The sequence below is a fragment of the Etheostoma spectabile genome, unplaced genomic scaffold (genome assembly GCF_008692095.1).
Source record: "Etheostoma spectabile isolate EspeVRDwgs_2016 unplaced genomic scaffold, UIUC_Espe_1.0 scaffold00019446, whole genome shotgun sequence".
In the NCBI taxonomy this organism is placed as follows: domain Eukaryota; kingdom Metazoa; phylum Chordata; class Actinopteri; order Perciformes; family Percidae; genus Etheostoma; species Etheostoma spectabile.
The window spans coordinates 41,261-58,169 of record NW_022604911.1 but is presented as its reverse complement, the minus strand read 5'-3'; the positions used below and the strand labels follow the sequence as shown (position 1 = coordinate 58,169).

The 16,909-nt window shown below is 40.4% G+C and overlaps 1 protein-coding gene across 1 annotated transcript; it reads left to right on the top strand.

Annotated features, from left to right (window-relative positions):
• Positions 1-7,736: 7,736 nt before the first annotated feature.
• LOC116684678 (uncharacterized) lies at positions 7,737-12,170 on the top strand. The gene is made up of 3 exons (XM_032510155.1): positions 7,737-7,898; positions 8,441-8,553; positions 9,022-12,170. The coding sequence occupies exons 2-3, from the start codon at positions 8,454-8,456 to the stop codon at positions 12,012-12,014; spliced, it is 3,093 nt and encodes a 1,030-aa protein (XP_032366046.1). The 5' UTR covers positions 7,737-7,898; positions 8,441-8,453; the 3' UTR covers positions 12,015-12,170.
• Positions 12,171-16,909: the final 4,739 nt, after the last annotated feature.

The following is a 16,909-nucleotide window of genomic DNA, read 5'->3' as shown; positions in this document are numbered from 1 at the left end:
ATGAGACAAAAATCGCACAATAATGCTTCTCGGAGCAAACTGGGTCAGGAAAGTCCACTCTTATCAATGGAATGATCAACTACATCGTGGGTATAGTGGAAGGACGATTTCAGATTTCAATTAATCAAGGAGGATCAGACGAGATCCCAATCTGAAAGTCAGACATCTGAAGCCACAGTGTACAAAATCAACTACCAAGAGGGGGTTAAAGTCCCCTTCTCTCTGACCATTGTGGACACACCAGGGGTTTGGGGACACAGAGGATAGGCAGAGACAGGGAGATCACAGAGCAAATCAGGAGGCTTTTTACCTCTGCTAATGGGGTAAGTGAGATTGACGCTGTGTGTTTTGTTACCCAGGCCTCTCTTGCACGGCTCACAGCAACGCAACGATATGTTTGACTCTGGTGCTCTCCATTTTGGCAAAGATGTGGCAGAGAACATTCAGATGCTGGTGACGTTTGCAGATGGCAAGCAGCCGCCGGTTCTGGAGGCTATAAGCGCCTCTGGGGTTCCATGTCCAAAAAATGATATAGGGCTTCCAGTTCACTTCAAGTTCAACAACTCTGCAGTGTTTGCAGATAACAGAAGCAGCAGTGACAGGGCCTGTGATGGGGAATCTGATGAGGATGATGCCAACTTTGACGAAATGTTTTGGAACATGGGTGCCAAAAGTATGGAGAGGTTCTTCACTGCTTTGAAAAAATAACAACCAAAAGCTTGCTCATGACCCAAGAGGTTTTAAAGAGCGAAAGCATCTTGAAACAGCAGTTGAAGGTTTTGCAGCCGCAAGTTAAAGCTGGATTAGCAAAACTTGAAGAAATAAGGACAACCAAAGAAAAGATTAAAGAGCATGAAACAGCCATGATTTCAAATGAAAACTTTGAGATTGAGGTGGACGTGATTAAGCCGGTCAAAAAACAGCTCACAAAGAAAGGAGAGTACATTACAACTGCCAGAAATGTTCATAACATGCCACTATCCGTGTGCGATAGCAGACGACGACCAAAAACATGGCTGTGCATCAATGGATAGGACAGGGATGTGCACTGTCTGCCCTGGAAAATGCATCTGGAAGTGCATTTCAACCAAACATACAGCTGGGAGTATGTTAAAGTAAAAGAGAAGCAGACACTGCTGGAGCTAAAAGACAAGTACAAAAAAGCTACACAAGAAAAGATGAGTGTTCAGGACTTGATTGAGAGGCAAGAGGAGATTGTTCACCTTCAAGACATGATCGTGTCCCTCATGGATCATCGGCTCAGTCGATAACTCGTCTGCAAGAGATCGCCCTGAGGCCTAACCCTCTGACCACTCCAGAGTACATCGACATGCTGATTGAGGGAGAAAAGTCGGAGGCGAAAGAAGGTTACACGGCGCGAATTCAGTCTTTGGAGGCAATGAAGGAAAAGGCAAAAATCATCTCCAGAGTAGCTAAACGAGACAAACTCACAAAAACAGAAGAAGAATTGTCTGAAGAAAAACAGGAGAGAAAGAAAAGAAAGGTTGGTTCAAGAGAGCTGCAAATTTCTTTGGATATTATTGAAAAACATGCTCCCTGCTCTCTGTACGGTGTCGACAGATTCATTGATTATATGATTTATGATTATAGTGGAAGCGTAGTTTTAGACCGTCCGCTCCGTGTACGTTACTCGTGCAACGCCGCCGACCCTTTTCTCTTTAGTTAAGCGAACTGATTTGAATTCTCGCTAACTTTTTGTTATTAAAAAGCTTTTTGTTTTACTTTTTGCCAGATGGTGGCACTAGATTAAATACATTTTTTGTTCGGTTGTAAAGAATGAATTCATTGAATTCTCAAATTTCGTGACAAATTTTGTTTTTGATGGCTAAGAATTTAATAGGCCTGTTATAAGTCATGTCTACATAACCTAAATGTTGAAAATGTGAAAAATGATGCTTCTTTTCTGACACACCATTTAATAACCTAGATGCTAGAGCATTGATGTGATTAATTGTTGCCAATTTTTCATAAACTATTAAGTACATTGAATATACTCTGATTATATAATAAGGAAGCATGATTAAATACATGGTTTTGGGGGTTTTGCGGTCACTGTAATTTTTTCTTTCTTTATAAGAGGTTCATAACAAAGACGATAATGCAATTGATGTTTATTTTTACACAATCAAATTGAAGCTTTGTATCTTTTAGTAGGTTAAAGCTGCTGTTTGTGACGTTCATCTTGTTCTAAATAAACATTGATTTACATATTTCATCTTTAACATTTGTGCTTTATTTTAAGCCATTATGCATCTGGTGTAGGTTTCTTTAATAGTTATTTCTGGCCCAGTTGTACCTTAAATACTAGAAAAAAACATTAAAAAATCATTGAAGTTATGTGATTGAGATGTGAAAATAAATTGATGTTGTTGAAATGTTTCGTTCTCTTTCTATTTCATCAACTAAATTTGTCTATTTATGGTCTTTCCATGAAGAGCAGGTCTAGAATGGGCTCATGTTGTCCTCACGTTGTCCTCATGTCTTCCTTCTCTTTCTATTTCATAAACTATATTTGTCTCTTTTTAGCTCCCCTCTACCCTAATCTTCTCATCTCATCCATTTTTAATCGGCTCACACTGTTTTATTGCAGGTAATTTGGTATTTCCAGCTCAGGTATAAGTTTCCTATAAGTTAAAGTTTCACTAAGTAAAACTTCTTCTTCTCAGTTTTAATTTCCCCATCAGGGAGCAAACAATCTGTTTTATTAATAGACATTGTAGTCTTTTATTGACTCCTAGATTAGGCCAATGCGGTGGGATCAGGGAGAATGTGCTTGGACGCGTGATTCAAACATTAGGTATAATTTCCTATAAATTAGGTTTATTGACCATAAATTCCAAAAATAATTGTAAAACTAAAGTAAATAAGTTAGTGTTACGTAGTGATGAAAACGTCAAACACTGAAAAAAAGCTTCAAAGAGAGACAAAAACATCTAAAAAGTTAAAAACATTGATTAAAAGCGTCAACAAAAGTGATGATTTTCATTTGACGGGAAGACATACAAGGGTTAGATGAAGACAGCCTAGCGCACACAAAGCACAGAGGAAATGAAGCTACTGGGAAATGAATAACTCTTTAAGATGTTCATTAGGTTTCTCTCTCTTTTTAAATAATGTATATGAAGTAAATTAAACCCATACAAAATATTGTGGACAGGTGAGGAAAGGGCTGCACCTTAACCCTGGTGTTGTCTTCACCTTCGGGACCCACTCGTGGTTTATTTGGGGTTTTAAAAACAATTTTGAGATGCAATTTTCCTTCATAATCTATTAACAAATATCGTCTTTATCTCCATTTCCAACAGCTGAGATAACATCTATGTTTAGGGAATGCATCAGTCTCTACTAGACCACTATTAAACATGGAAGTGGGGTTTTATCATAAGTTATAATTCATGTTAAAAATCCACTATGGAAACAACATAAGTGTCATATCCAGAATAATGTTCTGAGTCAGGAATACATGTTTATCACAGGAAATAAGGAAAGGACGCTGATTTCAGGTAGAAAACATGGAACTTGGACCATTTTTCTTCTTGTAAAAATTTGAAATGGGTCAATTTGACCTGAATATCACACAAGGGTTATATATTCTAAAACTAAATAATTTTACTAAATATTTGCTATTATAACTCCTAATATCCTCCATCCATGGAAAGCTTAAATGTTGTGTTTGTGGTCATTGTGTGCCATCTAGTGTATGAAGAGGGTAACTGATCATATGCAGTAGCTGCATTATCAGAATCATTTGGGCGATTTGTCTCATATTTACAACCTTCCAACAAGGTGTGGAGCTGCGTGTCTTCTTCCATCTTCATGTGCTCTTAGGTCCTTCAGGGTAATAACCCTTAGAACAACTGTCCAGTTGTGTTTTTACCTTCACTAAAGAGCTCGTTTTGCCGCTGATAGACTCAGATTAATATTCTACGTGTCTGACAACATTATGGAAAGGGTTTCTAACGAGGTCGACTTTTCTGTTAGAGTTAAATACTTTTTTTAAACATTAAAACATCCGCAAAACCCAAAACATCAAGAACACTTGAAGTGTCCCAATCTGCCAGTAAAGGGTTACCAGGTAAATGTATTTTTAAAGAAGTCATCCATCCCGTTTTATTTTCTTCTTCTATATAGAGCTCTTGAGTCCCATATGAGGAGCTAAGACTTTTGGGTCATAATTAAAAATTAAGCAGAAGGTAAATGTTTAGAAAGTGTCCGTCACCTTCCATTATTATAATTATTATTATTATTATTATTATTATTAATGTATACATTGGAGGAACTGACAGATTACATTTCACTGAATCTTCATTTTAAATTTCACGTGACAAAGAAAACATTACATGCACATTATACATATATAATATGTTGTATCCTTGAACCTTCTTTTCATCTGTACTGGTTCTAAGTTGGGTTCCTTAAAATGCTGCGATGATATTAAAGGGTGACTACTGTTACATTACATTACATAACAGTTGAATGAAACACCTGCAGAACTATTGACATTCCCATCAGTAACCCTGTATTTTGTTTCCTGATAATAGTTTTAATTTTAGTTAACACGCTAAAATATTAGCATTGTCATTGTGAGCAAGTTAGCATGGTGAGGCTAGCAATTAGCTCCAAAACGTCTCAGAAACATGTTTCTGAGAAATCAGCCGGCTTTCTTACACCTCCGTCTCGCAATGATTACATATCAGGTGGAGTTTGTCCCTCAGAGACAAAGATAAAGACCGAAACCCCAGACCAGCCTCAGAGGAGCACACACCTTTCTCATGTAAGTACCCTCATGCTTATTCAACATAAGGAGGCTGCAGGTTGACTAATTCTTTAAATTACTTGGTAATGTCATCCATCTTAAGTTCTTTGAACACAGTTAGAATTTGTTTCTTTTTGTTGAATTATCTTGAATCACAGTGTGCTCTTATTTTTTCAAGTAAAGGAAAAATAAGTGGAGGGAAAACCATGATCAGCACTCATTTAGATGTGTGTGTTTCATGTTTCCATGTAGGCGTATTCACATTAAGCGCCTCTTCTTTATTGGGTTTTATTATGTGGTGTTGCTGGGATGTCCAGGGTTAGCAGAGTGGAGCGGGGGGGGGGGGGGGGGGGGGGGGGGTACTAAACGTTCACTTTTAAGCTCAGCTCACAATCGTAGGAATAGCCAATCGCTGTTGACCCCTGGGACTGACGGGAACAACGATCTCTGACGTTGGTCCGGTACTGAGCGAGATCGCTGCAGTCAACAGCGGAGAAACAAGCTGCAACGTGAGTTAACCCTCATGTTGTCCTTGGGTGAAATTTGACCCATTTTTAGTATAAAAAAACAAAAAACAAAATGGGCCGTCGAAATAAGCTTTGGAACAAAAAAAAACTCAAACTTCAAAAAACTTTGGGGAAAACCACCCACAACATTGAAAAAGCGATATGTTGAAAAATGTGACCAAAACGTCTTTTCACGGTTGACGGGAAGACAACACAAGGGTTAATAGGACAGTTGTCCAGTTTGTATTTACCTTCACTAACGTGCTCGAGTGTCTGATAACATTACGGAAAGGTTTTATAAGGAGGTCGACCTTTCTGCTAACTAGTTAAATACTTTTTAAATACATTAAAACAGCCGTGAAACCCACCAGACTCCATGTAAATAAATGTAAAAGTAATGTTAGCATCGTAAAATACACTTCATTCAAAGTTGAAAGAAAACTTAACTTAACCCTTGTGTTGTCTTCCTGTCAACCATTAAAAAAATGTTTTTTCAACAGTATCGCTTTCTCCCAGATTTGTCACTTTCTCAGTGGGTGAGTTTTTAGATATTTTTAATGTTGTAATGGCCCTTTTTTCAACATGAGGGTTAAACTATGAAACACCGTTTTGGGTCGTCTCTTCACTCCTCCAACCATCACAACTTTAGTTTTGGTTGAAATATGCACGTAGTTTAGAGATTTACATGTGAAAATATGTTGGCTCTATCCATAATAAAAGTAATGTAACATTAAATGGAGTCTGGTGGGTTAGAGATAGCGACTTCAGAGCCGTTTCTGGTTAAACAGAAAGGTCTGAATGAGGTTTTACAGGTCTATCTCTCTAGGGATCCTTTCAATAACGGTGTCAGACACTTGACTTGAGTGATAATCTGAGCCTGTCAGCCAGAAAACGACAACTTTTGTGAAGGTAAATACATGCTGACGATTGCCCAATAACTTCCACTAGAGCTTGTGTCGCCGATGCCGACTGCAGTGATCTCGCTTAAAATTGGACCAATGTCAAAGATCGTTGTTCCCATAAGTCATGTAGACACTGAAAGGTTGGACCAGGTTGGACTAAAACGGTAGTTACCCTTTTAATATCATGACAGCATTTTAAGAAACCCAACTTGGAACCAGTACCGATGACAAGAAGGTTCAAGAATACAAGAAGTAATTATATCTCTATAATCTGCTTGAAATGTTTTCTAATCATGTGACCAACGGGGCCAGAAAGAGTCGGTGCCTGTCTCAGATTTATAACCCCCATAACCCTCTTATCTCTGTTCCTGCAGACAGTATTCCTTATCTAGTTACTTATTAAAGGTTATTACCCTGAAGGACCTAAGAGCACATGAAGATGGAAGAAGACATGCAGCTCCACACCTTGTTCCAAGGCTGGAGATGAGAGATAAATCGCCCAAATGATTCTGATAATGCAGCTACTGCATATGATCAGTTACCCTCTTCATACACTAGATGGCAGTATAGTCGGTTCTGGCCCTCTGAAGCACCACAATGCTGAAAATAAAAGAAAAATGACCACAAAGACACATAATGGAAGGAGTAGGGGACGTTTTACAAGTTCATCCAGGGCCTTGTCTCATAATTGTTCCATGGCTGGAGGATATTTGGAGTTATAATAGCAGATATTTATCATTAATATTATTTAGTTTTAGAATATTTAAAGTTGTTTACTTGGCAATTTTTTGGTTTTAGTCCCAAAATGTTCCCCATTTGGAGTATATTAAACCTGCAGCTGTCAGTGTTGTGACCACAGACCGTATAAGGTTGGGCCTTGTTACAGTTGCCGAGCTATGATTGGATAATAATGTTTGTGGGAGGGGTTTAGCAAAGGGTTATAAAAAGTAAATAAATGCTGGGCTGGTTTTGAATAATTTGTAATAATCATTTGATATACAGTATGCTGCACTTTAAATACACAACCTTCTCCTTAATTATTACAACTGAATGAATCTGCTTCACGTCACTCTTGATGTTCACTAAGCCCCTCCCACAAACATTATTATCCAATCATAGCTCGGCAACTGTAACAAGTCCCAACCTTATACAGGCTGTGGTTACCACACTTCCCAAACCAGGGGCACGTTTGGAAACTTTTTAAATTGGGAAAGATTTTACAACTCAAAAGTTAAAGTCCAGGTTCTCAGCAAAAACAAACCATGCACAATTACTGTTTATTCATGAAATCAATGATTGTATCAATGAAATGAATAAATATTTATTTAAATTTCATTTTTTAGTTGTATTGGGTCTTGTTGGTAGGGGACTATGGTAAGGGGAGCACCGGGGGGGTCCATGTCACCCCTACACCTGCTCCATGTCCTTCCTGCTGAGCGCTGTAGTAAGAACAACTGGCGTTCTACCTTAGTACTGGATGCTGTTAGAGTTTAGGCTAACGTTAGCAGTACCCTCAGCCACAATTACGTTATGTGCCAAACACATCGGTTAATACTGAAACTAACAGCCTTTTCTCTCAGTAGGATCCCTTTCCTGCTGCTGGTTTAACTCAACGGATAAAGTGAATCTGAGTCCATTGTTGTGACCTTCCTCTTCAACTACAGAAACAACTTCTTCCTGCACAAAATGTTCTGAAACCAAACATTTAAACAGGTAAGCTTTCTGGATTAAACAGGAATAACTTCATTAACAGGATTAATTACAAACACTTGTTGCTGCTAGTTACTGATCAGATAGGGTGAACAGTAATAATAAATAAAGCTTCAAGCTTGGAAAGGCCCTCGCATCTGCAGGGTTTACTGGCGTATGCCAGGCCTTACGACCGTGCATTTGCGTGACACTCTGACACTGAAAACTGTGAATGAAAAGGGAATTCTCTGCTAAGGTCAATGATACCTCACATGAGTACCTTAAACAGTTCACAAGTTATAAAAGAAAATACGTAAAGTTTCTTTGTTGAACATGTGGCACAATGGAGAATTAAAGACGGGGGGTGTGCATTCATTTAGCGTTTTCCCTTTTTTATTTCTTGATGTAAATAAGTCTATTTACTGACATTGTACCTGTACAGTACATTTAAACTGGACCTTTTTTTTGAATTGGCAGCAGGTTTTTTATCTGTTTGCTGTGAATATTTAAGATGGTTGGATATTATAAGAGAAGGGAATTAACAAGCTGTTGTCCATTCTGTCCAGATCAAACTGAGTGATGGACTCTAAAGCCAACAAGACGATGGAGGTGGCGGCACTCGGCCGGCCTTTTGGTCTCGGGATGTTGTACGACTGCCGCGAAGACTCACTCGTCCCCGGTGAGAATACTTAATGCAAAACATCACAACCACACATTAAACACAACAAAACACCAGAACTTGAAGTAGTTGTGCAGCTCTCATTCTTCCCTCTCTGTCACACAGGCAGTGCATGAGCAGAACAGCCAATATCAACGCTCTTTCTTTCTGAAATGACCTGTGATTGGTCAAAGTCTCCCACTAGATTTTGTAAAGGCTAAAAACAGAGCCAAGAGGAGGTGCTGAAAGTCTAGTTTTCTCTCAGACAACTTGAATTACAAATGAGAAATGATGGTCAAATCTTTGCTCAAAAATGCCAAAAATAAAACGTCTACCAAAGCTTTAAGTATTTAAAGGCATATTTAGCAACGTTTTCATCTCAGATCTTTTGATCATTTTAGCAGATCATTCTGTCTTTTAGGATGTAACAACCCGTTCTTCTGTCTGGCCGGTTCTGAAAGCTTAACTTCATTTTTTTGTTTTTTGCAGGAATGACACTGTGGGACCGCGGTGACCTGATGAGTCATATTGGAGAAAGACCACAAAACTACAACGATTTTGAGATAGTTGCATCTGAATCATTTGCAGATAAATCTTCAGCACTAAATGTTGAAGCATCGCTGAAGGCCAGTTTTTTAGGTGGACTGGTAGAAGTTGGAGGATCGGCCAAGTACCTGAATGACAGTAAGACTTCCAAAAATCAGGCCAGAGTAACTCTGAAATACAAAGCTACCACAAAGGTCAAGGAACTGTCGATGGATCATCTTGGAAGAGGCAATATGAAGAAGCATCAGTATGTCTTTGATCAAGGATTAGCAACACATGTAGTCACAGCTATTCTTTATGGGGCACAAGCCTTCTTTGTCTTTGACCGGGAGGTGTCTGAGAAGGAAGATCATCAAGACATTCAGGGCAACTTGAAGGTGATGATCAAGAAGATTCCCTGCTTTGCGATTGAGGGTGAAGGTTCGCTGAAAATGGAAGACAAGGACAAAGAACATGTTGACAAATTCTCCTGCAGATTCTTTGGAGACTTTTCCCTTCAGAAACCTCCTATATCCTTTCAGGATGCAGTTGAAGTCTACCAAAGTCTCCCAAAATTGTTGGGAGCCAACGGAGAAAACGCCGTACCAATGAAGGTCTGGCTGTTGCCCCTGACAAGTTTAGATTCTAATGCTGCCAAACTTGTCCGTCAGATAAGTATAAGATTAGTTCAAGAGTCACAGAGTGTCCTGGAGGACTTCAGTGAACTGGAAATGAGGTGCAATGATGCACTGAGGACCACCACTGCACAGCAGTTCCCACAGATTGGCAACAAGATTAAAACATTTAGAGAAATGTGCTCAGAGTTCAAGCTGGAATTCCAACGAACCTTGGCAAAGAAACTTCCATCAATCCGAGGAGGAGGAGAAGAGGAGGCTGGGCTCGCAGAGATCCTGAAGAAGAGACATTCTTCTCCTTTCAACAGCAAAAACCTGCATGAGTGGATGGACTGTAGAGAGAGAGAAATCTACACCTTACTGACTTTCACCAACATGATGAAAAACACCAAGATCGTCTCATCTCAAACAGACATGTACAAAGAAAGTCTCAGTGCTAAACATGCTGTGTGCTTTGTCTTCACCTCACTAGGAAGTGATGAACCGTACCTCTCAGCTTTATCAAACTACTTAAAACAAACACCAGACAAACTTCAGCATGCTCATACTTATGATGTAGAGAAGGAACAATGGTACGCCTCAAAAGAAGTAGCAAAGGAAATGAGACATAAAGCAAAGCTCTTCAGTGACTTTGCAGAGGCCAACAAGGAGAACAAGACCATTAAGTTCCTGACAGTAGGTTCAACAAATGAGACACACAAAGGTTCAAGCATCTACCTTTATGAAGATGGCTTTTCTGTCAGTGAGGACTTTGAGCTGCCTTCAAAACCTGAAACAGTGGCAGTAAGTGCTATAAACCACAACAGTGTGACGCTGAAGATCTCTCCACCCAGATTTGGAGCAGAGGACATCACCTCCTACTCTGTGGAGTACTGTGTCAGTGGAGAGGATGGATGGAAACAGAAGACCGCATCAAAAGCTGAAGAAGTCACAGTGAACGATCTGAGTCCTAACACAGAGTATATGTTCAGATGTAGAGCAGTGACCTCAGTAGGTGTTGGGCCAGCCAATGAGGTCCCTGGTTCCACTAAAACTTTACCTTGCGGCCCTCCTGGAAAACCTCGAGTCGAACCAAACTCAAGAGAGGTATCAGTTAGCTGGGAGAAACCTGCTGGGCTTGGACAAGATGTCCACATTTTGAGCTACATCGTGTCGTACGCCATAACAGACAATAGGATGAAAGAGGAAGATCTCCAATGGAAGGAAATGATGGCAGGAACTGAAAAGGCGATCATATCAGGGCTTCAGTCAGAGACAGAATATGTTGTCAGGGTCAGATGTGATTGGGGTGAAGCTGGCAGAAGCAAAGAAAGCATCTCTGTTAATGTCCGCACAACAAAGTTCACGCTAACAGAATCCCTCAAAAGTACAAGCGAAAAGATGAATTCTGATTCACCCTCAGTTTACAAACTGACTCTGACAGAAGAAGATATGAACATCGGTGGATGCCGAAGATTCAGTTTTGGCAAAGAAAGCACAAGGCAGAATCACACTATAATGCTTTTTGGGGTGACCAGATCAGGAAAGTCCACTCTGATCAATGCAATGATCAACTACATAGTTGGTGTAGAGTGGAAGGACACTTTCAGATTCAGATTAGTTGACGAAGATCAGTCGAGATCACAAGCTGAAGGTCAGACCTCTGAAGTCACTGTGTACAAAATCAACCACCAGGAGGGTTTTAAAATCAACTACTCACTGACCGTTGTTGACACTCCAGGCTTTGGAGATACAGGAGGTATAGAAAGAGACGAGGAGATCATCGGACATCTGTGCAATCTCTTCTCTGCTGAGAGCTTCAGTGAAATTGACGCTGTGTGTTTCGTAGCTCCGTCTGCTTTAGCACGACTCACACCATCACAGAATCATGTGTTTGATTCTGTGCTGTCAATATTTGGCAAAGATGTAGCTGAAAACATCCGGGTTCTGGTGACATCTGCAGACAGCCAGCAACCACCAGTTCTAGAGGCCATCAATGCTTCAGGTGTCCCATGTCCTAAAGCAAAAGACGGGCTGCCGGTTCACTTCAAATTCAATATTTCAGCGTTGTTTGCAGACAACAAATCATCTCCAGCAGAGAGTGGGGATGATGAAGATGGAGGCTTTGATGAGATGTTTTGGAAGATGGGAACAAAAAGCATAAACATTTTCTTTGTTGCTTTGAATAGCATAGAAACCAAAAGCTTACAAATGACAAAAGAGGTCCTCAGAGACAGACAGTTGAAGCATTTAATTGACCGTGGGTTCTTTCCTGGGACACATGGTATCTATAATGGCGTATTGGGATGTGTCGTATATCCAGCTGAACCTATTGCATTTTAGTTATGCAAAACAATCAGCGCAAGAGCTGAAAGAAAAGTACTAAAATGCCACAAAGGCTAAAATAACTGTTGAGGAATGAGATGAAGGTAGACTATGATCATGTGCAGGCTAAGTTGATGAAACTGATGGAGAGGTCTTAGACACACTTAAAGAGACTGAATCCAAATTCTCGCTTCACCACAGACTACATTGAAATGCTTATTGAGTAAGAGAAATCTAAGGCCAAGCCAGGCTGAGAGCAACGTGTCGAGTCCTTGATAAACATGAGAGATAAACTGGAGTTATTGGCTAAAGCAGCCAGATGAGAGAGACTCCTCCCAAGTTGTCCGAACTGACTGCCAGCATTGAAATCAAACCATAACATCCTGCTCACCAGACTCAAAGACCTCGGTATCGAAGGTACTGCACTCAGCTAGCTCAGCGCCTACCTTTCCAACAGATCCCACTTCATCTCTCTCCATAACCACACGTCTGCCACAGTCACTCAAGGTGTTCCCCAAGGCTCCGTACTTGGCCCCCTCCTCTTCATCGTCTACATTCTCTTCCTCGGTCAGATACTCCACCACTTCAACCTGGACTTCCACTGCTACGTCAACGACATCCAGATCTACCGCAGCACCAAATCCCCCAACAATCCTCCCCTCAGCTATTAAAACCTGGAAGCAACACAACCCTCAAACTTAACAGCGATAAAACAGAACTCCTCCTCATAGTCTCCAAATCCACACTCAGCAAAATCAATACCCCCACTCTCACGATCAACTGCACAACTGTCTCCCCATCTCCCCAGGCCCGCAACCTTGGCGTGATCTTTGACTCCACCCTTTCCCTTGAGCCCCACATCCGTCATGTCATTAAAACCTCCTCCTTTCACCTCTGCAACATCGCCAAACTCAGACCCTCTCTCACACCCCCCGCTCCTGAAATACTCATTCATGCCTTCATCTCCTCCCAACTGGACTACTTCAACTCGCTTCTCTTTGGCATCAGCTCTACCAACATCAACCGACTAAAGCTGGTCCAGAAAGCAGCTGCCCGACTCATCACCTGCTCCTAATCAGGGGATCATATCACTCCAGTCCTGAAACAACTCCACTGGCTCCCCATCTACCAACGGGTCACCTACAAAATCCTGGTCCTCACATACAAAGCTCTCCACCATCTGGCACCCTCGTACCTCACTGACCTCTACTCCGCCCAACCAACCCTCATGGTCCCTTAGCCGGTCTCCTCTGCACCCACAAGTCCAAACACTGCAGTTTTGGGGATAGAGCCTTCCCCAGAGCAGCTCCCAGGCTCTGGTACGCCCTCCCCCAAGAGATCCGCACCTCTGAGTCCCTCACCATCTTCCAGTCCCATTTCTTCACCTCTGAACATCAGCCATGACAACATTGAGACTAATACCAAGAGACTAGAATGACACTGACTCTGACAGCGAGAAGGATGCAAACTGAAGCCTAAACTAGATCAACACCAATTCAGACCGATGTCAGACTGAGCCAGACACAAACCAATAACCACCAAGACAAAGAGGAAGACCTTTCTGACACAGATACACAGTTGTGTTCAGAATCATAGCAGTGTGTTTAAAAAAAGTCAATCATGCTCAAAATCCTTGTAATAGCTTTTAATAATAATATCAAAGCATTGAGAACACTGCACATTCACTTTCAAATCAAAACATGACCAAAATTGATCATGTTTGTGTTCTACCTTTACATTATATTAATGTTCATGTTGTTCTTTCCTACTGAATCATAAAGAAACTAAATCGTAATCAATTGATTCTGTAAAAATTCAAATTCAAATATAAGGAGGTTCAGATAAAGATGTGTGTATCCATATATATGGATATATTTTCATTGCACCCAGTTTACTTTGTTCACATTTTTACACTGGGTTATCAGCTTTCTGCTCATTTTAACATGTTTATCTACTATTAAATTAGACATTAAGTTAATTTACTTGGAGATTTTAAAACATGAAGACAGATCATTTAAATGCCTCCTGATGTACATTTACTCCATGTTATTATCCAGTGGGGTAATACGACGGCTGCCACTGAAAGATGGAGAAATGATTTAATAAACAATAACTAAACGTTACTATGCCTCGAGTGTCTGGTGTCCTCTGGTGTGACTTTCTTTACTTTCTGCAGCTCTTTTCTCTTCCAGGACCTTCCAGGTCAGTCCGACAGCAGCGCTGCAGAGTCACTGACCCTAGTCCTCCTTCTAGTGCTGTACTACACTTTAAAAAGGTAGTTTTCCATTTATGCTACTTTATACTGCTACTTGGACTCATTTCAGAGGGAACTGTTGTTTTTCACTCCACTAGATTTATCTGACAGCGACAGTTTCATGCTAATGTATCCTATAATTACTAAAAAGACCAATAGAGACATAAAATAACCACGAAGACTCACTGGGAACTGTTGTTTTTATAACCCTTGTGTCGTCTTCTGAAAATCAGCACTTTTGTTGACGCTTTGTATCGATGTTTTTAACTTTATGTTTTTGTCGCCCCTTAGGGAGACCGATAAAAGTACTTTGACTTTGTAGTGTGAACATTGACTTAAAAATGACAGTTTTGAATTAGTCAACACAAGTTAAGACACCTGATATTTTAATTTTGACTGTCCAGAGGAACCAAAGAGAGACGGCAGAGCGGTGGGAAGGAGACGGTTTATTGTGTTCAGGAATGTCAAAGAGCTCGGTGAGTTCGTGCTGGAGTTTCCTTCAATAACCCTTTCATATCGACATATACATCTAGACAAAAACAAAGAAAAAGAAAAGAAGAAACACTCTTTTCCCTTACATTTTCTGTGAATGAGATTGTTTGTTTGCAAAAGCACAAAGTCCACAACTGAAATTAAACAGGTACTCATACAGTATAGTACACAATATATACATATAGTATAATATCGTACATGTAATATACACAGTGGGTCCGGGTCTGGACTGAACTTGCTTTTCAGAATTTAAGCAAATACACTTTTTCTTCTAAAAGGCCAGAAAATCACTTTTTCAGAGTAGTTTCCTTTTTATAAACAAAGAACTGACGAAGATATGCAAAGTGAGCTTGATGAGGGACGCAGTTATTTCTGCTTACTGGTATCAAAGTCAGTATTCAAACTGAGCAGGAGCAATACTGTAACAAATACTTTCCACGTACTAGCGTCTCTGAACATGATCAGGGTTGAGCTGCCACCTCCACTCTCTACAAGAACAATAAAATCAAAACACAAGTTAAAAAGAAACTTTAAAGAGTACACTAAAGCAGACGAGTCTACGTGCGAGGTCCCCTTCTCCCCATCACTGGCCTTCAGTTTCTCATCATCAAAATACCCAACATGCATTGTGTTTGGCGATTCTCTGACTGCCTTTCCCAGAGGAGTCAGAAGCCCGGTGGTGGCCCGAGGTCCAGTTCAGGGTTAAGTCGGAGGGCGGCGTTAGAACCCGATATCGTTAAAACATGGTGTCTCTCCTAGGAGACATTTATAACGTTGCACTCGTTTAAAGACATGAAAACGGATCCTTACCCCCACTTTATTATAACAGAATCAAGGCGTCTGCAGGCGTTGGCTCTGCTGTTTGGAGACTAAAAAAAAAGGACAAAGTAATAGTTTGAAATCCTTAGTAAAGCTTAAAGTGACAGTAACACGCAGCCTCAAAAGTAAAGGAACTGAAACTAAAGAACTCTGGTCCGCTGGCCTTCAAAATGTAACAAAGACAAAGGGAAGACTAAAATCTGAAAATTGGCAAAAATGTGTGTAGACTGTTCAGCTCCACGTGAACAGATGTCACAGTTTAGGGTTGTTTTTGGACAATATAAATCCAAACACCATGAAGTGCTGCTGAAATCAAAAAGCTTCACAGTAGTGCCGATCACACTCCAAACTTAATGCTCCAAATTAAATAGGATGTAAAATGATCGATAGTCGCAGCCTGAATAAGGATAACTGCAGAGATTCATTCTGAAAGGGATTGCTGTATATCTATCTGTACCTATACAGTTATATATATATATATATCTCTCTCTTTTTCACGGCAGGTGTGTTGACACATAGTAGGAAAAGCACAGGTGTATTTAACCCTCATGTTGTCCTTGGGTCAAATTGACCCGTTTTCAGTTAAGTTTTATTTTTGTCACAAACAAATGGACCGTCAAAATAAGCGCTGAAAATGTCAACATTAAAAATATCAAAAAACACCCCCAACATTGAAAAAGCAATGATAATGTCGAAAAGTGACCGTTGTTGACGTGAAGACAACACGAGGGCTAAAACCATTAGTGACGGCTGCATCCCATTTAGGAGAGACATGCTGACTCAGGGAAACAGACTGGGACACTGGATGGAACTGAGACATCGTTAAGGTGATCAGTTTCTGCTTCTCCTACCATGACGAGTCAAAACATCTGCTGTGGAAACGGTCCCTTGGACACCACCTAGTGGACTCACAGGTGGAGCTGGTCCGCCTTCAGGGGATTATTTGAAATACCGATGTGGTTTGACTCAGCAGCAGAAACACTTCCAACACATCAAAAACCAGACAAATAAAGACATAATAGGGTGGAGAACTGACTCACATATGATGCCACAGAAGGTTAAGGGACAGATATCTGCATGAGCAGAGTCATTTTGGGTTATTAGGAAATGCTAAAAAGGGAAAGATTTATCATTGAGGGTTTTTGTGGAAAGAGCTTCTTTTTCCTCTTCTCAAGACTTCACAAGTTTGTTGACTAAAGGAGAAATCGCTGACATTTTTAACTGCAGTCTAAGAAATAAAACAACTTCTTCAGTTATTATTTTTTTTACTCCTAATGAGTTCTTCTGTATTTCTACTTCCTCCTGCACCGCGTGGACAATCCCAACTAAATCAAGGCGACAGGACGGT